The sequence below is a fragment of the Emys orbicularis genome, chromosome 11 (genome assembly GCF_028017835.1).
Source record: "Emys orbicularis isolate rEmyOrb1 chromosome 11, rEmyOrb1.hap1, whole genome shotgun sequence".
NCBI lineage: Eukaryota > Metazoa > Chordata > Testudines > Emydidae > Emys > Emys orbicularis.
The window spans coordinates 31,735,037-31,757,578 of record NC_088693.1 but is presented as its reverse complement, the minus strand read 5'-3'; the positions used below and the strand labels follow the sequence as shown (position 1 = coordinate 31,757,578).

Here is a 22,542-nt window from a genome sequence, read left to right as displayed (position 1 = left end):
CTCTATCTACTACTACACGTGCAAAGGGCGGAATGAAACAGAGCTGGTGATTAAACATACTACAGAAAAATCCCCACAAAATGTATTTCACTTAGAAACTCAAATTGGCATTACTGGTGTCCTTTTTGGTTTTAAGATACAATAAAAAAATGAAGATAGGATAAAATGACCTTAATGGCATAATGATTTATAGGAAAAATACAAATATTTACACAATACTAAAAACTTTGAATGAATAATTTTATGTTAAAGGACAAACACCAAAAAGCAATGACATTTTGCACTATGGTTCAAAATCTGAGTTGACATTTTGCAAAAAGATGTGAATTTTATCAGAGTAAAAACAACATTTTCAGCTTCAAATCTAAATCTTCTGTTTTTACTGGGTGTTAAAATCTAAACAGTGTTAAATATATCTCTCTAACTAAATCATATTACATGCACACATATATATATATAATTTGCAAGTGTATCAGCCACTATGCTCAGATCCCTTTACAAAGGGGGGGGGGGGGGGGGGAAGGTAAGTTAAGGATTTTGCATGTCTAGGATTTTAAAAAGTAATAAAAAGGCAGACACCAAGAGAAAGAATGAGATGATACTTTGTTATATTTAGTTTTACAGTGAGCGAGCATGTGTTTCAGCTACTTTTCTGAAGTAAAAGAAATAAGGCCCTGCAACAATAACAACTTTTTGCTCCCAGAGACAATCAAGGATTTTCGAAGTCAGGTACTAAAACAAGTTATTTAGTATTCTAAAGGTTATTTTCATCAGCAACCCTTAAAAGTCATGCAAATCAAATACCACTTGTACAGTAGTTTGCCACATTACACATGCCACATTCTGTGACCTCAATCCTAGATCCTTCTTTAAGAAGAGAGTGACACATTAATTGACATTAATATTTATAGCCTTTTATTGGTAGAGTGACACAAGTGATAATTATATGTCCCTCCGTTATTGTTCATTTTCGGCTTTAATTCCAATCTCATTATTAAAACATTTACTGAATTTCATCCTCTGATGCTTGTGATCGATTCTCACCTTATGAATCCACACTACCGTGTTTTAAATCCACACTTTTCACATTGAGCTGAAAACTAAAAGTGCACAAATATAGTCAAATGAGAAGTCATTTAGTTTCACATTTTTTATTATACTTATTTTCAACGCTTTTTGAAATACTGAAGGATCATAAAGTTTTACCTCCATTTGCCAGCCTTCTGCTGAAAATGAAGGGAATACTGAAATTTATACAGAAGGTCGCAGATTTTGCAGTGGGGCACCAACGGAACATAGACTTTGGATATGGAGAAGACCCATCTAATTCCAACTCCCTGCTAGTCTTGTTTGTTCCCCACAGTACATTTAAATTTACGGCACTGTTTTAAAAACTCTTTCAATTTCAAACATCCCATTAAAAGAAGCAATACAACACTTCAAAATTAATTCCTTCCAAGAGTTTTTAACATAGCTGTTAAATATAGTCTTAAAACACAATTTAAAAAGCAAAGTGAAATAATGTTTGAAAATCATGTATTTTCATTCTCCACTGTTTCAGATACTCCTAAGCAGTATCATGTCTTTCCTTATAAGTTTTATTCTCCTTTATCTGGCAAACACTGATTGGTTAATGTCACTGGAGCTTGAAGATGACACACTATTTGTGTTTAATTCTTCATTCATAGTCCAGCATCATAAACTATGTCAACTAGGCAAAGCTCCAGGAGTAACTTTTTGGGGGTTTCAGTTGCAAAGGTCAGGACCTCTTCTTAGACACTTGTGAACTGCATTACACAAACTGTGCCCAAGGTTCTTACAAAATTAACTGCTATTTAACTCTATTATTATAAAGACATGTAGCAGCTGTAGCTCTTTAGCTGTGATTAGTATAAAATCCTTCAAATCCAGACTGCTTACACAGCCACCCAATAGTTTTACTCAGTTGATTAACTCCCAACTGGTTTGTCACTAACTTATTCATTTAATTTAACCATCTCCATTAAATAAATTCCTTGCATTGCAGGTATAGGAGAATTAACTAACTAAATCAAAGGATGACACGATTAAAATGTTCTAAGAGGTTAAACCATTTTGAAATGTAAGAACTGATAAGTGCACAGTTCCTCATGCTTTAGGGCACTCAAAATATATAGATGATACTTTATTGATTTGACACTAAGCAATCTTATGTGCTTAGACTGTAAACTCTTCAGGGTACGAACTGGGTTTTCTGTTTTACATATTTTGCAGACTGTTAAAAGCTGTTCACGTCTACAGTGTTAAATAGAACTACCGCAATATGGCAGCTTAAAATGCCTAGTCCATCACAAAATACAAACTGGACAATATTGTAATAAGATTCTCAGGTTGCCAATACACTTTTAGACATATCAGGTGATTTAAGATACTAAACTGCAATGCAAAGAAAAAGAGGCAGATACACCAGCTGGGGAAGTCAGACGGTACAGAGTACATACATGCTTGTAGAGTGTTTCCAGAAGGTTTAAAGAGAAAAGTAGAGGGGAAGAGATTGCAGACATATAAATACAGGATAAAGAGACGGATGTGAGGCCCAAAGGGAAAGAGTGTGGACAGAAGAGAGACTGGGAAGACAGAGCAACAGCATGAAAGGGCCCTTTACCTTTTTCAAGGCGAGGAAAAGAGGAATTGAGAGGAGAAACCTAGGAGATGCTCCCACTTAGCTTCCCCTCACTGCCATGCCATTCCACCCCACCAGATCCCCACACACCCATCACCTGACTGGATTCCCATTTTGGGCAAGATACCATTCTAATTAATATTTCTTAAACAAACAAAAAAATTAGGAGGTGATTAGCCCTAGTGCTAGTGCAGCAGGCCTTCAACTAAGTGGATCTTACATATGTTAACTATTCTAAGACAAATTAAACCATTTTAAACAGATTCAAAATATACAAACTACATTTAATTAAAAAGAAAAGTACACTTAGTTGAATAAGCATATTGTAATAACACTGGCTAAGTATATATGAACATGTCTCCCCTTTAGTGATTGGTATACAGGCTTGTGTTTTTGGTACCAAAAGTCCCGAGTTCTCTTGCTATCAATGACCATGGAGCAAGTGTATGGATGCATTCTTAGATTTGGCACATAAGCATAACAAAAAATAAAGTAAGAACTAAAATATTTATCTCCCCTTCACTGAGTTACAAGAAATTATTTTCCTCTAATCAAGAGAATTAACTATCTCTTGAAGTGCTCATCTACAAGTTCTTGTATACTGAAGACAATGCACTCAGACGATTCAGATTGAACTGCAGCATATGTAACTGAAATGTTTGCCACAGCTGCCACAAATTACAGGCTTTTGATCAGTCTTACTACAAAGTGGGTAATGTTTCAGCCTACATCTTCCAAACCCCCTACATATCCATCTATCTTCATACAGAGATGCTTTTTGAAACCTGTGAGGCTGTTCAAATACCTCTGTAGTAGGCCTCCCAATGACGTTCTTATCAATCCAGTGACCACTAGGCCAAGCACTTGATGGCACTCCTGTGCTGTAGTCCATGGTAGGGTAGAGACTGGAGTAACAGGGGGGTCATACTCCTCAGCCGAAAGGAGTATGACCCAACCTCCGATTCTGATGACAAATCTCCTCTGGTGGCCATGGAGTTGCGGTTGCCACCAGTGCCGGATATTGGTGGGAAGCTTTCATTGGGGCGAGTATGGTCAGTTTCCCTCTAGACGGTACCACGTGGCCCGGAACCAAGCGGCCAGTGGGGACTACGTGGTCCCTCCTGCCCCTGGTACCGATGCCACCGACTCCTGTACTACCGGCAATGGCAGTACCAAGAGTGCTAGCTGGTCTCTAGTGACAGCACATGTCTCTGGCTTGGATGGCTGCAATGGCACTGGTGCTGCACCGTCCCTCTGGCACTGATGGTTTCTCTGGTACCAGACTCAACAGTGCCAGTGTAAGGGCCAAAGCCAAAGGTGTTGACTGCAATGCCAAGGCAGAGGAGTGGCCTGACTTAGGTCACAATCCGCTCTGCTTCCCATGCCTGGCCTTCTTCGGAGTCGGGGATGTCCCCTCTCGGCTGACAGCTTCCTGTGCTTTTGCCTAGGCACTGGGGAAGGCAAATGGTGCTGGGACTCCTGCATGGTGGGAGCAGTGCTCCTCACCAATGCTGAGGTGCTTGATGCTAAGTCTGACTGGCACAGCTTGGAGGAAGGTCTCAGCGCTACCTCCAACAGCAGGAACTTTAGCCTAGCCTCCCAGTCCTTTCTCCTACAGGGTTTAAAATTGCAGCAGATCTGACAGCTATCCCCAACGTGCGCTTCACCCAAGCACTTTAGGCAACCAGAGTGCAGGTTGCTCAAAGGCATAGCTTTGCTGCAGGAGAAACAGGGCTTGAAACCCAGTGACTGAGGCATGCCTCAGCACTGGGAATGGACGAAACTCCGCTAACAGTGAAAAAAACTAATTATACTAAGACTAAAAACTATTTAAAACACTAACTATATACAACTATTAAGAAAACAAAGACCACTGAGAAAATCTTGCTGTAGCAAGTGTGACGTTGTGCAGTCTATATGGTTTTATAAAAACATAATAAGAAGTGAATATAATGTAACTGGAATAGTTTTATAAAAATATGATAAGTGAATATAATGTAACTGGAATATGCTTCATGCAAAAGGTCTTTTGTAAGGCATGATTACAAAGCTTATAATCTACTGAGTGTGATCATCCTATTTGTATAAATGTACCATTCTTGTATCTAAAACTAGAAATATAAAATATAACTCTGAGGGCCTATTGTAATTATGCAAAGTGTGGGCCATTAATAGTGGTTTGGAATCTTGATGACTTCCATTAACAAGGACCATTATCCGCAGATGGCTGTGTTTACCTGTGAGTCTTCCTGTATATGTGTGTGCTGGCAAGTGGGTAATGAAGTCTTGCAGTGACATGTGATCATGTCACCTGAACTGGAATCCATCTTTAACCTGGTGCTTTTCCAGTGAGGGGGGGTGGAAACCCAGAGGGACAAAGGGTTCCCGCCTTATGCAAAAGATATATAAAGGGGTGGAACAGAACAAAGGGAGAGAGGAGCCATCATGAAGAATCCCCTAGCTATCACCTGAGCTGCAACAAGAGCTGTACCAGGGGAAAGAATTGTGCCCAGGCCTGGAAGGTGTCCAGTCTGAGAAAAAACTTACTGAAGCATCTCTGAGGGTGAGATTATCTGTATTCAGTTTGATTAGACATAGATTTACGCATTTTATTTTATTTTGTTTGGTGACTTACTTTGTTCTGTCTGTTACTACTTGGAACCACTTAAATCCTACTTTCTGTATTTAATAAAATCACTTTCTACTTAGTAATTAACTCAGAGTATGTATTAATAGCTGGGGGAGCAAACAACTGTGCATATGTCTCTATCAGTGTTATAGAGGGCAAACAATTTATGAGTTTATCCTGTATAAGTTTTATACAGGGTAAAACTGATTTATTTGGGTTTAGACCCCATTGGGAGTTGGGCATCTGAGTGCTAAAGACAAGCACACTTTTGTGAGCTGTTTTCAGGTAAACTTGCAGCTTTGGGGCAAGTAATTCAGACTCTGGGTCTGTGTGGGAGCAGACGGGAGTGTCTGGCTCAGCAAGACAGGGTGCTGGAGTCCTGAGCTGGCAGGGAAAACAGGAGCAGGGGTAGTCTTGGTACGGGTTGGATCACAGAAACCCCCTTGGGAGCTGCTACCCGATGTGCAAAGACTGCAAACCATCATTAATGGCCCACACTTTACATAATTACAATAGACCCTCAGAGTTATATTTTATATTTCTAGTTTTAGATACAAGAGTGGTACATTTATACAAATCGGATGATCATACTCAGTAGATTATAAGCTTTGTAATGATACCTTACAAGAGACCTTTTGCATGAAGCATATCCCAGTTACATTATATTCACTTATTACCATATTTTTCTAAAACTATCCCAGTTACATTATATTCACTTATTATCATGTTTTTATAAAACCATATAAACTGCACAACGTCACAGGGTGGCAGCTGCCAAGTGGGTTTCTGTGATCCAACCTGTCACAGCAGTTCCAGCAACTGTCTGGACAGTAAGAACAAACTGACGGGGCGCGGAGTCAGCTGGGCCCTTTATACCGGCACTGTGAATGTGCAGCACCAGAGGGCGCCAGAGCCGACCGGCCAGGTACCACTGATGGGATAATTTCCGGCAGCTATGCTCGGGACATGCACACACATACAGTGGAATGGACATATGCAATCACTCGAAGAACTCCTCTCTCATATCTTCCACCTCAGCCTTTAATCCCATTTACTACTATGCTACATCACATCCTCCTACAGCCCTAAATTACCACCAAGCTTGCTTTTTCTTTTGCATGTCTTCTTGTGGTGAATCTGCGTTCCAAATACACATCGACAGCATGGTCATCAGCTACACCATATACATGTGATATTACTGATAGAAAAAATGACCTCTGATAGTCTGTCTCTTCCCCTTCTCATGCTACCTCCCCCTCTTCCCCCCCCCCAAAACCCCACAAACAAATCATCACAGGTTTCTACCACTTGAACTACAGGAAAACTTCAGCAACCACTAAACAGCAAAGTTTTTAACCTCTGCAGATCAGCCAATAAAGGGTGACAGAGCAGGTCTCACATTCCATCCAGTAGAAGGCAGTGATACAAATACACTATCCAGTACCTCATAGGCATGTCATCATCCTTCCACTGTTTACTCCTATTATTTTTCCATGTTTTTAATATTTATGCAATTTTTCTTTTTAAAACAAGCACACACAAAACAGTTTCCCTTGGCCACTCTTTACTCCCTCTTCCAGCCCTTCCTATCTTTGACACCTTCCAACCACCTACTTCACCAACCTCTCTCTCAACTGTGCTACGAAGGATTGTCACCTTTCAGAAATTCCTGGACAAGATATATTAGCATGATACATTTTTAAATGGAAGTGTTAAGAACAGAGTTGGGCAAATTATGGAGTTTTTTTTAGTTCGCTGGCAGTAGTCACTGGAGCAGGGAGGTGACCTTGAGTCTCTCTCATCCCTATGCGAGTGCCTTATCCACCGAGATTTTTTTGCCGAGCTCGAGTTAAGAGTGTGCAGCACAAATATTAGTTCACATAGGCACACTGAAAATGTGTGACGTTTCCAGAGTGCATAAATTAGCATATCTTTTCACAAGCCATATTAATCTGATGAGATCCAATAATTTTTTTAAAGTGTCTGTCTATCACAGTCCCTTATTTTCCTCGATGTTTTTCTTAAATATAATATTTCTAAAACTTCCCATTTTAAAATTGCTGTTTAATTCTTTCTGGGCTTGTTCTCAGAAAAAGTGGAGGTAGGTGTGCCGCAGGGTGGTTCCCTGATTCAAGGCCATTCAACCCTGGCATAAATTAGGATTGCACAGGGATGGCCCTAACTCACCCCACTGGCATAAGGTCCCTCAGGGACCATACGCCAATGGAGGATTAGGTTCCATCTTGCCTCCTCTCCTCTCTCCCACTTGTATTTCATCCCCAGAACACCCTCTGCATGGATTAATTCAACACTGGCCTTCTCCAGATCCTGTATGCTGCTTACACAGTGGCCTTATGGAACCAGGAAATCCAGTCCTCTAGCTCAGGGGTTCTCAAATTCCCAAAGCATGGGCTACAGCTCACAGGTCTCTTATTGACAGCTCTCCTCATAAGCCCCATTCCCAGCCCATTCTCCCCTTCCTTTCACAATCGTCATCATATCTTTGTACCAATGACTGCTCTTGCTTACATGGAGAAGTCAACAGGAAAATACTGGTGTATTTATACATTTCTTTTAAAGCAATTTAGCAGCTAGAAAGGAGGAGGAGAAGGAGCCAGCAACCTGCAATCAGTCAGTTCTCCACAGAGTACAGTTTGGGAACCCCAGCTCTAGCTCCATCCTGAGAAAAAAATTGACAATTCCCCCTCCCCTTTGTCTTTTCAACAGTTTTCTTCATTAGTGTATTTTCCTTTTCCTGTTTAATTACAATTCTTTCATGCTCTGTTTCCTCTCTGTCCTCTGCTTTAATAAAGCCCTTCCTGAACTTGCATGCACTCTTCACCCCCACAAATAGTGAATGTTTTTTTGGGGGTAGGGGGGAGTCCTACCCTACATCCTCCTCCCCAGCAATTCTTTAATGGCAAACATGCTCCAATGGACTGAGTAATAAGGCTGAAAGGCAGGAACTCCCAAGTACTAAACTTTTATCTTCATCCCTATCTGTCCATAACTGGGTCCTTCAGAGACTCTTACTGCAAGACCTGTGTGCACTTCACACACTGCCTCCTATAGCTAGCCACACTCGCATTAGACACGATGATGAAGGCAGGCAGAGCAACAACGTGAAGGCCACTGGGAAAGGAAGGACATTTGAATGGTGAAGCATTCTATTAAACTTTTTACAGGAAGATGGAGGATCTGTGTGTGTGTGGTTTGTGCATTAGCACCCATTTGCATGTCAGCATTCTTGTTATGCTTGAAATGCCTTGTCAAAGAAGGGGATCTTGCAGTATGTTCTGAAAGTAGTCAAACTCAGTATTAATCTGATCTCTGACTGAGAAAAGAAGGGAAAAGAGTTGACTGAGGATTTTCCGCTAATAATCTAAATTTGTTTCTCCTCCCCGACCCCATGTTCCATTTGGATATACTAATGAGAGCTAAATCAAGTGTTGAGGGGTTTACCAAGCTTAAAATTTCCCTTTGCTCACCCAGTGATTAAACCCCTCCTGAACTGCTCTCCCCTTGCAAGACAAGGGACATTGAGAGAGACAGAATGCACATAAAGCAGCCTTGTTCCGTTTCCAAGGTTTGTGCAAGAATTAGCTTCAGAGCCCTGTAATGATGGAGCAGAAACACTGCAACACAGGTACATGAACTTTAATCAACTAAAGTCAAGTTCATAAGGTTATGGATTGGTTGGAAAAAAGGGGAAAATGTGTTGAGTGATTTCAAAGTGCCTAGTGGCTAATAATGGAAAAGCAAACTGGATTTTGTGGAAGTCCGTTTAAAAAAAAGACACTGAAAAGTAAAAAATCTGATCTGTATTGTTTAAGCATTCAGATCACACTGTTAAAGGCAGCACTCCATCCTCACAGAGACTCCGGCGTTTGCTAAATTTAAAAAAATGCAGACTGGTTTTCCTAAGCAAGTATAGTTAACAAAGAATGGTGTTTTCAGTCAGCTGATTGCTAAAAGCACTGTAGTTTATCTCATAAGTGTTAATGCATCCATTTTATGAATATATCAAGTCAGCAAAAAGTTAAGAGGCACCAAGCAAAAGCCTTCATTCAACAAAATCACAGCCGAAAAACCCAAAATAACCCAACAATGCAGTTTGTGATCTATTTACAAAATTGTGTTTTATTGGGAAGTGTTATCTGATTTTATATTAGCAAGAAAGAATAAAAATGAAGTTTTTGTGTAGTACACAGAGATGAAAAACACCTGTCTCTCTCATCTGCAAAGAGGCTGCTGGAAATCATAAAATTAGATTGTTTGCAAGCTACACTATGCAAATCTCAACTACTTAAATGAAATTAATATGGCTATTCTTACAGCCATATTCTTACATATGCCTTGTTCCCTGAATAGTTTAAAAATCTATTTGCTGACCATGAAAATGTGCACATTTTGCACCTGTTACCTAGCTTGAATTGACTAGGCAACTTCCCAACATTTTTTTTTTTTTAAAATACAAAGACTAGTTTATAAAGTCAGGGCATTATTTTAACAATCAAATTGAACGCCATAATGAAAGCATCTCTTTGTGCACAGTTGGCCTCAGAGAAAAATCTGTAGTTTCATTAAGAAGTTACTCATTTATATACACTGTGTATAAATTTTATCTCCTACCCCATTTATAAAAAAAATGGTTGGGCTTTTTATTAAGTTTGGCATTGTCATTACAAAATCTTTTGTATTCTGATTTATTGTGAATTTCCTGTGATGAATATACAAAGCAGTTTAAATCAAATTAAAATCTCTTCCAATAATCTTATGTGAGCAACTCTCATTAGGAAAAATAAGAAATAAAATACCTGTTTCTCCCCACAATGCATCAGTGTTATTAATGTCTATTTCATGTTCCTTTTCAACCCCAAAGAGGTAACGAACCACCTGTCAAAAACAGTTAAAGAAATTAAAGAGTTAGAAAAAACCATTAGGTTGTCATTTTTCTGCATACACCAATAAGTAAAGGTTTCAGCAATGAGATGGCTTCTCTCCTAACACATACAGGCCAAGCAAAAGTTAATATGTGCATAAACCATTAGAGTAAGTTCAGTATTATTTGGGGAACAACTTCATTTTATGATTAATTTTCTACTCTATAAAATCATTCAAAATCATTAAAAAAATAAACCTAGTATAATTCTATTAATTATCTTAGGGTGTTTTACATGTTAATGATTTTAATGAGCTCCTCAATATGCCAGCATAATCAAGGACAGACAATGCAAAAAAGAGAGCCAGTTTGGCCTAAATCCTGTAAGGCTTGGTTAATACCATGTTTTCCCACAAGGAATACAATACTTTCCACTCCAGTTATAATTTAAAAAAAGCATGTTTTTAGACCCATCTTGAATAATGTAGACTCCCATGCCCCTTCTATGCTCACTTTACGTCACAATTTTTAGTTGCAGCCTTTAAAATCTTTTTCCACTTTAGAGAGTTATGCTGCTCAGTGCAGACAGAGCATAACTTTGTTACGAGTGGTATTTTTTGTTTGTTTGTTTTTTGTTTTTTTAAAAGAACACTCAAGACCTCTCTTGCAATGTTTTTTTTTAAAAAGCATTTTAATAAAGTTATGCCCTCTTAGCACTAGCAAGTACAATAGCATTAAGTGACTTCTTTAAACCAGTTTCCTAACAGTGTATAGGGCCATTGAGACTGCAGTAAAGGAAGTGGTGCAGGGGAGAAAGAATCCACATTAGCAGAAGTTTTGGATGTCAACTAAGGTACAGGATGTCAGAGGGGGAATGGTGTGGAGAGGAGCCCCAGGCAGCATGAGTACCGAACATATTTCAAGAAATATTGTGTGGAATATATGGTGGATTAATTCTATTCTTTACATTCATCTTAAAGTCAGAAAATTCGATTGTACTTTTTCATACCCCCTTGGTAGAATTTTTCCAGCAATGAGGAATTTAGCTACCCTATTGCCCTGTAAAGGCTGTGAGAGGGCAAAAAGGCAGAGATTTTAGATGTCAAGAAAATGTTTTGGTACTGAATGATTAGTGTGGCCTGTTTTGTACTATGAAGGAACCGGCAGGTTTCACCTTCATCAATGGATTGGAAATAAACTTTTATTAGTGTGAAGGAATTTCTGCCTCATCTCAAATTTACCACAGTCCAGGACCCTCTACTCATTTTCAGAGCACTTCTAGCTTTTAAATCAAAAGGTTGCCAGATCTGTCAAGACTCTTCTCCTTACAAAACACTTCTCTACCATACCTTGAATAGCAGATAGTGGCAATAAATTCCAAGGGTGGCAAAAGACAAGTGTTTATCTTTACCACTCTTTTAGCCCAGTTTCTCAAGTCCTGGGTCCTACTCAAAATTTAAACCAACACTGTTCACATTTCATACTACTCTGCAGTATTTGATATTGCAAATTTGTCATTATATCAAATAATTACACCTTCAACATTTCAACCGGATCTGCAGGACATTTGGAAGATATTCTGGCTAAAATACTGGATCCATAACTACCTAAGGAAATTAAATGAGATAGAAAATGTTGCAAAATAAGTTTGAAAGCCATATATTAAGTGTAGAATCAAACTGAGATGAGCAGCCATGACTAAAATAAAACTATGATCGCAATACACATCTGGGATTTCATTCTCAGCCCCCAATATGTAAGGAAAAAAAAGAAAGAAAATATATTGAACAGCATAATCACTCTGTCCTATCACCTTCTCTATGGCGTCTCTAAATCCAGCTTGCAAGATGACAGCATGCACAACAAGCTGCTGCTCACTTTTTTTTTTAAATTACACATGAACAAAAACAACCATATCAGCCCTCTACTAGAACAATTCTATTGACTCAACATTCCAAGACACAGTTTAGAAATCCCACTCTTGCTTTTATAAACATCTACAACTTGATCTCACAGATATTAAATATCTCTACTCCTCTCCCTTTTTTAGCAGTTGCCTCCACTCTCTCCCTTCAACTTTCGCAACATTGCTGGGAGAGTCTTCTATTCAGTTTCTGCCATCTGGAATATCCTTCTTGTATTTCCCATTCTCCCGGATTCTCTATCATATTTCACAAAGACGTAAGACCTCTTTTCTCCCTTAATGATATATATTAATTCTATTATTTGGTAACCTTAATTCTTTAAAGCATTCTGGAATAAAGTCAGACTAGGGAACAGAGATAGCAGATTAGTGAAAAATAATGATATTCTAGTCAAACTCCAACAAAGAACTCCAAAAATTATGGCTTTTTCTGCAGAAATGATCATCAGTGAGATACTTAACCTAAGTGACAATTTAAAGGTAAGCATTAAGAGTTAATACACCATTAAGATAAATGGAGACAGCTCACATGTACTATCTTACTCTACCCACTGGATATAGATTATATGAAAGATACTATAGAAAATAAAGTTGGCTTGAATACACTTTTTTGTGAACAGTGTTTCCTGATATATAGGGCCCTATCAAATTCATGCTCCATTTTGGTCAATTTCATGGTCATAGGATTTTTAAAATTGTAAATGTCATGATTTCAGCTATTTAAATCTGAAATTTCATGGTGTTGTAACTATAGGGGTCCTGACCCAAAAAGGAGTTGTGGGAGGATGTGTGTGTGGGGGGGGGGTGACAAGGTTATTGTAGCGGGGTTGTGGTACTGCTACCCTTACTTCTGCACTGCTGCTGGCAGTGGCACTGTCTTCAGAGCTGGGCAGCTGGAGATCAGCAGCTGCTGGCTGGGAGCCCAGCTCTGAAGGCAGAGCCGCCGTCAACAGCAGCGCAGAAGTAAGGATGGCATGGTATCGTATTGCCACCTTTACTTCTGTGCTGCTGCCTGCAGAGCAGGGCCCTCAGTTAGCAGCCGCCGCTCTCCAGCCGCCCAGCTCTGAAGGCAGCAGTGCAGAAGTAAGGGCAGGTCTACACTAACCCCCCAATTCGAACTAAGGTACGCAACTTCAGCTACGTGAATAACGTAGCTGAAGTTCGAAGTACCTTAGTTCGAACTTACCTCAGTCCAGACGCGGCAGGCAGGCTCCCCCGTCGACTTCGCGTACTCCTCTCGCCGAGCTGGAGTACCGCAGTCGACGGCGAGCACTTCCGGGTTCGACTTATCGCGTCCAGACAAGACGCGATAAGTCGAACCCAGAAGTTCGATTTGCTTGCCGCCGAACTACCGGGTAAGTGTAGACCTACCCTAAGAGTGGCCACGCTTACTTCTGTGCTGCTGCTGGCGGTGCTGCCTTCAGAGCTCGGCGCCTGGCCAACAGCTGCCACTCTCCGGCCGCCCAGCTATGAAGGCAGCGCAGAAGTAAGGGTGGCAATACCATGACCCCCCTAAAATAACACTGGGACCGCTCCTGCAACTCCCTTTGGGGTCAGGACCCCCAATTTGTGACACGCTGGTCTCCCCCATAAAATCTTAATAGTATAGGGTAAAAGCACACTAAAAAACAGATTTCACGGGGAAGACCAGATTTCACAGTCTGTGACACGTTTTTCCATGGGTGTGAATTTGGTAGGGCCTTACTGATATGTAAACATGTCAATTTAGGGTGGGATTTTCAAAGAGGCCTTAGGGATTTAGGATACCTACCAATGGGTTTTCGGTGCCTAACTTCCTAAGAACTCTTGGAAAATCCCAGCCCTAGTACAAGCATAATATCTCTAATTGTTGAAAAATTACTAAATGCTTTAGCACAATGTTTTTTCTCTAAGTCTAGTTTTCTCACGTCACTGCTGATTGTATGATGTGGTAAATCTTAGAATGGGAACTAAATGCTTAAAAAAATAAAACAATCTTATCTGAATATTCATAGAACCTGAAAATTACAAATATGTAACATTTTGAAAAGTTAATCAAGATGGTGTTTTCACCTACCAAAATGTGAATTCATGGATATTATACCTGCCAAACTGGATAACACTAATGGCTACTAAATAGGCTCCTTATGCAATGTTAGGTGTTACTGATCTAATCACACAGGCAAGAGAAACAGAATTCTGAACTCGGGTCTTGTCAGGTAAGAGAGGAAATGACTTTCAACTATTTTGTTTTAAAATACATTTATATTAAAATCTGTTTAGTGATTTATGATCTTAAGAGACTTTTGGATTTATTTAATTTAAAAAGCATTTCACTTCATCTTTAAGCTGCAGCAGTGGAGATAATCTTCACTAGGTAGTGTATGCCATGGCACCTTCTTCCATGAGTGGCCTCATATCTGTTGAAGTTAACACTCCCCTCACAATAGTAAGTGTTATCCTCAAACAAATGTATTCAGGAATGGGCCCAATACTTATTGGAAGGTAAAGTGGATTTTCAAATACTTCATGCATATTGATTCTCAATGAAAGAGTGTTAGAGTAAACTGAAAAGTCCATTCTAGTCTCACAGTGAGACTGTGTAGCTGTCAGTTTTATTAGTGTAAACCACTTTAAAAGAGCAGAGTCCTAAAACAATAGGAAAAACTTTTCCTACAACATAAACATTATTTCTATAATATTAAGAGTTTCCTGTGTCATTTTGTTGCATCACATATTGGACGCATACACAGAAGCTGAATATTCCCCATCTGATCTTTCTAAATGTATCTCAAGTTACTGTCTAGACTCTGTTCTCAAAAGAAATATATGAATCTGTTTTCTCAATGAACACAACACATGCATCCACAGTTTAATAGGAATAAGATATTTGGGCATTCTATTTATATTCATTTTTAGTGTGCCTGTCACAGTAGTATTGATGGATCATATATTTATTTTTATTTCTATAAACAAAAACACTTAAAACCCTAACTTAAAGAACATTAATTTTATTATTTTCTAAATTTTGAGTGCATCATTTGGGAACCAATGTTGTCTATGCAGCCTTAAGTTTTGCTCCCTTGCGCATATGCATTACTATAAAAAATTTAATATGATTACATACTACCTTTTCAACAGGAACCCTAATTCACTCCAGGTATCCCAGGCTCCTTTATTGTAGAAGCTGGACAGCATTCAGTAAACAAAGCAGGGGATCACAGACAGAACTGTCCTCTAGTTAAGGCACTAGAGACTGAGGCTTTAGAGATCTATGTTCCACCCCTGGCTTTTCCAATGACCTGTAGTATGACCTCCAACAATTCACTCTGTGCCTCAGGTCCCATCTACAAAATGGGAAGCATAATACTTATCTACCTCACAACAGGGTTGTAATGATAAATTCATTAGTGCTTGTGTGGCACTCAGATTCTATGATGCTCACCGCTTTAGAAAAGCCTATAGCGAAAGAATATATATCCTTATTTAAGGCAGATTTGGAAGGCAGTGCAATGTATATTATTTTAACTACAAGTATTTTTTAATAATCATTTAAGCCAGTGCAAACTGCTGGGTCAACAATCTTAATTTCAATCTTCTTTATATTGATTTGGCTTAGTTCAGTAAAGAAACTACTTAAGCTAAATCAATTTAAACTGACAAACTTGGTTTATCTGTGTCCATACAGGGGTTTTGTATCAGCTTAACTAACAAACAGTTTATAAAACAATTTGAGTTAAACCGGTGCAGCCATGTGAATGAGGTCTTAAAGTTAGCCTAAATGGCCAGCTGAAGAGTTTCCTAATGGAAGTGGAATCCTCCAGCAGTGTTCGGCCACCATAGCCAGTCTTACATTTTTCTTTGTAGCCTCTGGAGATGGAGGCATTTTAGAGGTGTGAGTAGGGAAGGAGGTATGAACAGAGTACTGATGAGTTCTTTTTATCATCAGCTCTTTGTCCCTGGGTGCAACTTAGGGTGTGTCTACACTACGAGAGTAGTTCGATTTTACTTAAATCGAATATGTGGAATCAATTTTACAAAATCGAACGTGTGTGTCCACACTAAGGACAGTAATTCGACTTTGTGAGTCCACACTAACGGGGAAAGCGTCGACATTGGAAGCGGTGCACTGTGGGCAGCTATCCGACAGTTCCCGCAGTCCCCGCTGCCCATTGGAATTCTGGGTCGAGCCGCCAATGCCTTCTGGGGAAAAAAATGTGTCGAGGGTGCTTTTGGGTAACTGTCGTCATCCGTCCGTCACTACCGCCCTCCCTCCCTGAAAGCGCCAGCGGGAAATCAGTTCGCGCACTTTTCTGGTAAGTGACAGCGCAGACGCCACAGCACTGCGAGCATGGAGCCCGCTGCGACCATCGCTGCAGTTATGGCCGTCGTCAACACCTCGCAGCTTATCATCCACCTTTCCCAGAGGCAGATGCAGAGAAATCAGGCGAGGAGGCTACGGCAGCGCGGTGAGGGCCTGAAGTCTGAGAGTGGCACAGACCTGTCACAAAGCACGGGACCCCGGACCGAGGACATCACGGTGGCAATGGGTCATGTTGATGTTGTGGAACGGCGATTCTGGGCCCGGGAAACAAGCATGGACTGGTGGGACCGCATAGTGCTGCAGGTCTGGGATGAATCACAGTGGCTGCGAAACTTTCGCATGCGGAAGGGGACTTTCATGGAACTTTGTGAGTTGCTGTCCCCTGCCCTGAAGCGCAATGACACCCGGATGCGAGCAGCCCTGACTGTCCAGAAGCGAGTAGCCATAGCCCTCTGGAAGCTTGCAACGCCAGACAGCTACCGGTCAGTCGCGAACCACTTTGGCGTGGGCAAATCTACCGTGGGGGTTGTTGTCATGCAAGTAGCCAACGCAATCGTTGAGGTACTGCTCTCAAAGGTAGTGACCCTGGGAAACGCGCAGGTCATCATAGATGGCTTCGCCGCGATGGGATTCCCAAACTGCGGTGGGGCTATAGATGGAACTCACATCCCTATCCTGGGACCGGACCACCAGGCCAGCCAGTAAATCAACCGAAAGGGCTACTTTTCAATGGTGCTGCAAGCACTGGTGGACCATCGGGGACGTTTTACAAACATCAACGTCGGATGGCCGGGCAAGGTTCATGACGCTCGTGTTTTCAGGAACTCAGGTCTGTTTAGACGGCTGCAGGAAGGTATTTACTTCCCGGACCACAAAGTAACTCTTGGGGATGTGGAGATGCCTATAGTTATCCTCGGGGACCCAGCCTACCCGCTAATGCCCTGGCTCATGAAGCCCTATACTGGCGCCCTGGACACTGAAAAAGAACTCTTCAACTACCGGCTGAGCAAGTGCAGAATGGTGGTGGAGTGTGCTTTTGGCCGTCTCAAGGGGAGAGGGAGAAGCTTACTGACTCGCTGTGATCTCAGCGAAACCAATATCCCCATTGTTATTGCAGCTTGCTGTGTGCTCCACAATCTGTGTGAGAGCAAGGGGGAGACCTTTATGGTGGGGTGGGAGGTTGAGGCAAATAGCCTGGCTGCTGATTACTCCCAGCCAGACAGCCGGGCGATTAGAAGAGCCCAGCGGGACGCGCTGTGCATCCGGGACGCTTTGAAAGCTAGGTTCCTGAGTGAGCACGGTAACCTGTGACTTTTAAGTTTGTGTACAGAGAAGCTGAACCTGCCCCCGTTTCATTACCCACTAAATGTTCAGTATCCTCTCCAGTTACATACCCCGTTCCCCCCCCTTCCAACACACGTTTAAAAATAAAATCACTTGAATTTTGTTAATCAACACCGTTATCTTTATTACTGTTTTCGCGGGAAAGTGTTGAACCTGGGACGTAGACTGTGGTGGGGAGCGGGTGTAGTGTAGTGATGCAAATGACGCTTCTAAACTCCAGGAATGACAGGCTCCGCAGTGGTGGACTGGTTGTTTCAACGGAGCCTGCCACCCCTCCTGTTCGGGACTCTGTGTGTGTGGGGGCTATGTGACTTTGTGGCAGGGGGAGGACGGTTACAGATCCCCTGCTGCGTGGCTCTGTGATCCAGGATAAGGACCGCTGCATAAGATCTCTAACTGCCCTCCCCCGCCACAAAGTCACAGAGCAACCCCCACCCCCCCACCACAGAACATGAAAACCACCTCCCAGACTGACCAGGGTAACTAGTGACTGCACTGTGTGTGCCCTGCTGCTGAACCTGCCCCCGCCTCTGTACCCTGGTAAAGGTGACTGTCCTGTCCAATTACCAACCCCCTTCCCCCCCTTCAGACAGACTCTCCTCTAAAAGAACATGATGGAAACAGTAATTAACAGAAACGTATTTTTTATTAGCAACTACACATGAAACTGGGCGGTGAAACTTGGACGGGGGCTTGGGTGAGGCGGGAAGGAAAGGACTTGTCAAATTTTGGGGAATGAGAGCCTTCTAGTACCAGAGCAGTCTGCAGGGGTGGAGTGAGAGTTTTCACGGACTCTGCCGCCCCTCCTTCTTTGGACTTTGGGTGAGGGGGGTATGGGACTTTGTGGCGGGGGAGGGCGGTTACAGATAGACTGCAGCGGGGCTCTGTCCTCCTGCCTCCGGTCCTGCAGAACATCCACAAGGCGCCGGAGCGTGTCCGTTTGCTCCCTCATTAGTCCAAGCAGCGTTTGAGTCGCCTGCTGGTCTTCCTGCCGCCACCTCTCCTCCCGTTCCATGTGTGATCGGTGCATTTGGGACAAGTTATCCCTCCACTGGGTCTGCTGGGCTGCCTGGGCTCGGGAGCAGCCCATAAGTTCCGTGAACATGTCCTCCCGTGTCCTCTTCTTCCTACGCCTAATCTGCGCTAGCCTCTGGGAGTGTGATGTCAGGCTAGGTCGGAAGACAGTCGCAGCTGTGGGAATGGGAAAAAGGGAGTGAATTCCTCAGAAAGATAAATTTAGTTGTGAACAAAGAACATAGTCTTTCTCTGTGAACAAGACCATGCACAGCACCTATCACATGCGCACTCAGGACAAGGTCGAATTTTCGGCCTTCGCATTCAGTGCCTGGGGTCTTGCAGTCAGATCAGAGAAGCGGGGCAGGACACCGGAATTTGTGTAGCAGGCCGACATGGTAAGCTGTAGACTTGTGGCTGCTTAAAACTTTAATAGTAGCACTGGCCTCCTTTCACATTGAAAGCAATGCCAGTCCCTGCTGCCAGCAATCCGGCAAGCATGAACTCTGCCCCTGTCCCACCCCCTCGCGGCTGTCCCAGGGAAAGATCCCTGTATGCTGCCCCTCTCCCGCCTCCACCGCGTGGCTGTAAACCGCCGGTTACAGTTCTGTATAGGAACAGGCAAGCAGTCCCAATACTAACATTCCCCTACCTAATTCAAAGCAGGTCACCATGAGCGACATCACTCTGATGAGGATTTCAGAGACGGAAAAAGAAAGGATGCTTCGGGAAAGCCTGCAAAGACCAGGGCCGTATGCCGCCATGCTCTGCAGGGCAATGATCCCGGAGTACTTGCTTGTCTCCTGGCGCGGAAATGTTTGCTACTACGGAGGACCCAATAAGGCCGCTCTCCCCAGGAACCTGATGCAAAGGCTTTCCAATTACCTCCAGGAGAGCTTCGTGGAGATGTCCATGGAGGATTTCTGCTCTATCCCCGGACATATAGACCGGATTTTACTGTAGCTGCACTGGCAGGGACTAAACAGTAGAGCGGCTTGGGCAGAACAATCATGCTAAACCGGACATTGTTAGATTTTTTTTAGTAGTTGCACTGCCAGGGACTGAACCGTTAAGCGCCTAGGGCAAAGTAATCATGCAAAACCCATTGTTAATATTGTTAATATTCCTGTTCTGTAAAAAATAAATGTTTAGATGTTTTAAAACACTTACTGAGTGATCCTTCCCCTGATTCTGTGTCCGGGTTAACGGCTGGGGACGGTTGGCAGGGGAGGTGATGAAGAGATCCTGGCTGTCGGGGAAATCAGCATTGTAAGCGCTGTCGACTGCCTCGTCCTCCTCATCTTCTTCCTCATCTTCCCTGTCCGCTAACATGTCCGAGGAAGCGGCCGTCGACAATATCCCATCCTCAGAGTCCACGGTCAGTGGTGGGGTAGTGGTGGCGGCCGCACCTAGGATGGAATGCAGTGCCTCGTAGAAACGGGATGTCTGGGGCTGGGATCCGGAGCGTCCGTTTGCCTCTTTGGTCTTCTGGTAGCCTTGTCTCAGCTCCTTGATTTTCACGCGGCACTGCGTTGCATCCCGGCTGTATCCTCTCTCTGCCATGGCTTTAGAGATCTTCTCATAGATCTTTGCATCCCGTCTTTTGGAGCGCAGCTCGGAAAGCACGGACTCATCGCCCCACACAGCGATCAGATCCAAGACTTCCCGATCAGTCCATGCTGGGGCCCTCTTTCTATTCTGAGATTGCACGGCCATCTCTGCTGGAGAGCTCTGCATCGTTGCCAGTGCTGCTGAGCTCGCCACGATGTCCAAACAGGAAATGAGATTCAAACTGCCCAGACAGGAAAAGGAATTCAAATTTTCCCGGGGCTTTTCCTGTGTGGCTGGTCAGAGCATCCGAGCTCGGACTGCTGTCCAGAGCGTCAACAGAGTGGTGCACTGTGGGATAGCTCCCGGAGCTATTAGCGTCGATTTCCATCCACACCTAGCCTAATTCGACATGGCCATGTCGAATTTAGCGCTACTCCCCTCGTTGGGGAGGAGTACAGAAGTCGAATTTAAGAGACCTCTATGTCGAACTAAATAGCTTCGTGGTGTGGACGGGTGCAGAGTTAATTCGATGTAACGGCGCTAAATTCTACAAACTCCTAGTGTAGACCAGGCCTTAGAGAAGTCTCAAGACTGCTCTAAGTCATGTCAAAACTGAAACAGCTTCCAGTTGGCCACAGGATTAGGAAGCTGTAAAAGGTGGACTAAAACCACCTTTTCAGCCATACTGGGGTATCAGACAAAGCTGGTTCAACTGAGTTTTGAGGACCTAGCCCAGGAATGGACAACTTTAACATAGCAAAGGGCCACAGAATCCACTAAAACCCTTTGGTGGGCTAAGGTGTGTGTCATGGGTTATTGGGGGTGAGGGGGAGGCGGAAGGGGTCAGATCCTGCCCCCAAGGGGCAAGAGGCTGTGGAGGAAGGGAGAGTTGGCATGCAAGCCCAACCCATACTCACCCCGTAGCAGCAGCTCCTGTCCCGCAGGGCTGGGCATGTCTCCCCACTCCAGCCCATTGGCTCTTGCCACAGCATTATGTGATGCATGCATCCAGGCGCAGGCGGGGCCCTCTTCCTGTGACACCCTGCTCCCTTCCTGGCCTTGGCACAGGTAGATCACCTGCCCAGAACTGGGCTGTGGCAGGCCAAATAAAATGATCTGGTGAGCTGGATGTGGCTCCAAGTTGCCCATCCCTGATCTAGCCCTGTATCTCAGTGCATATGCAACAAGGGTGCAGAGTTACGGTTACATATACAACCTTAACTTTAATACTTTCTACGTTTAAGGTTGCAAGGTGAAGCAATCTAAGGCTCTTTTACTGTAGTTTTCTGTATGGCATTTTCTTGGTTTTTAAAAGAAAATTTTAAAAAATCCACTCTAGGCAGAATAAGCTTTTGACTAAGGGTATGTCTACACCCAGCCGCTAGTTCGGCGGCTGGGAATCGAAGTTCTGGGTTCGACTTATCGCGTCTTGTCTGGACGCGATAAGTCGAACCAGGAAGTGATCGTCGTCGACTGCGGTACTCCAGCTAGACGAGAGGAGTACCGCAGCGTCGACGGGGGAGCCTGCCTGCCGCGTGTGGACCGAGGTAAGTTCGAACTAAGGTACTTCGTTATTCACGTAGCTGAAGTTGCGTACCTTAGTTCGAATTGGGGGGTAAGTGTAGACCAAGCCTAAGGGAGGAAGTGATTCATTTGTATGGATTAACAGTAACCACAATTAGGAATTCTATATAGCAGTTTTAAGAATAGTGAAGAAGAAGTAATTCGACAATTACATATCAACAAAAACAAGACACAAAGGACTATTTGGTTAAATAACCCTGAATATTGTATACAGTTAAGACCTAAGATAACATTCAAGTAAAGTCATTTGAAGCTGCAATAGTTTTCCTTTTTGTATTTATTATTTTAAAGCATGATTTAAACCATTTTGATAGTTCAAATTAGTTTTGAAACATTCCAACCACTAACCTACCTGACTGTGTCCCATACTGGAAGCTGCTGTCAATGCCTGCTGAAGTGCATGACATTTTTTCAGTGAAATTTGTTCATGGGAAGCAGCTGTCCAGTCAATGTTGAGCAAATAATCAAGGATATCGCAGTGTCCCCTTAATGCACTATGGACCAAAGCACATTGGCCTTTTTTGTCCAGGTAGTCAGCCTATATGAAAGAACAAAAACTTGAATGTTATAAGTAATCTCAGAGTTCTCATAACAGATCTAGTAACAACAAAGCTCAGCTCAAAGCAATTGATAATAATCTTGTGGGAAG

General features: G+C 42.8%; 1 protein-coding gene across 1 annotated transcript in view; it reads right to left on the bottom strand.

The window, feature by feature from the left end:
- The window catches only part of TANC1 (tetratricopeptide repeat, ankyrin repeat and coiled-coil containing 1), a 152,315-nt gene that overhangs the window by 24,951 nt on the left and 104,822 nt on the right, over window positions 1–22,542 (bottom strand). The window contains exons 17-18 of the mRNA XM_065413377.1: window positions 22,246–22,431; window positions 10,109–10,187 (exon numbers count right to left, since the gene is read on the bottom strand). Of these exons, the coding sequence (XP_065269449.1) occupies window positions 10,109–10,187; window positions 22,246–22,431 (265 nt within the window). The remainder of the gene's footprint in view (window positions 1–10,108; window positions 10,188–22,245; window positions 22,432–22,542) is intronic.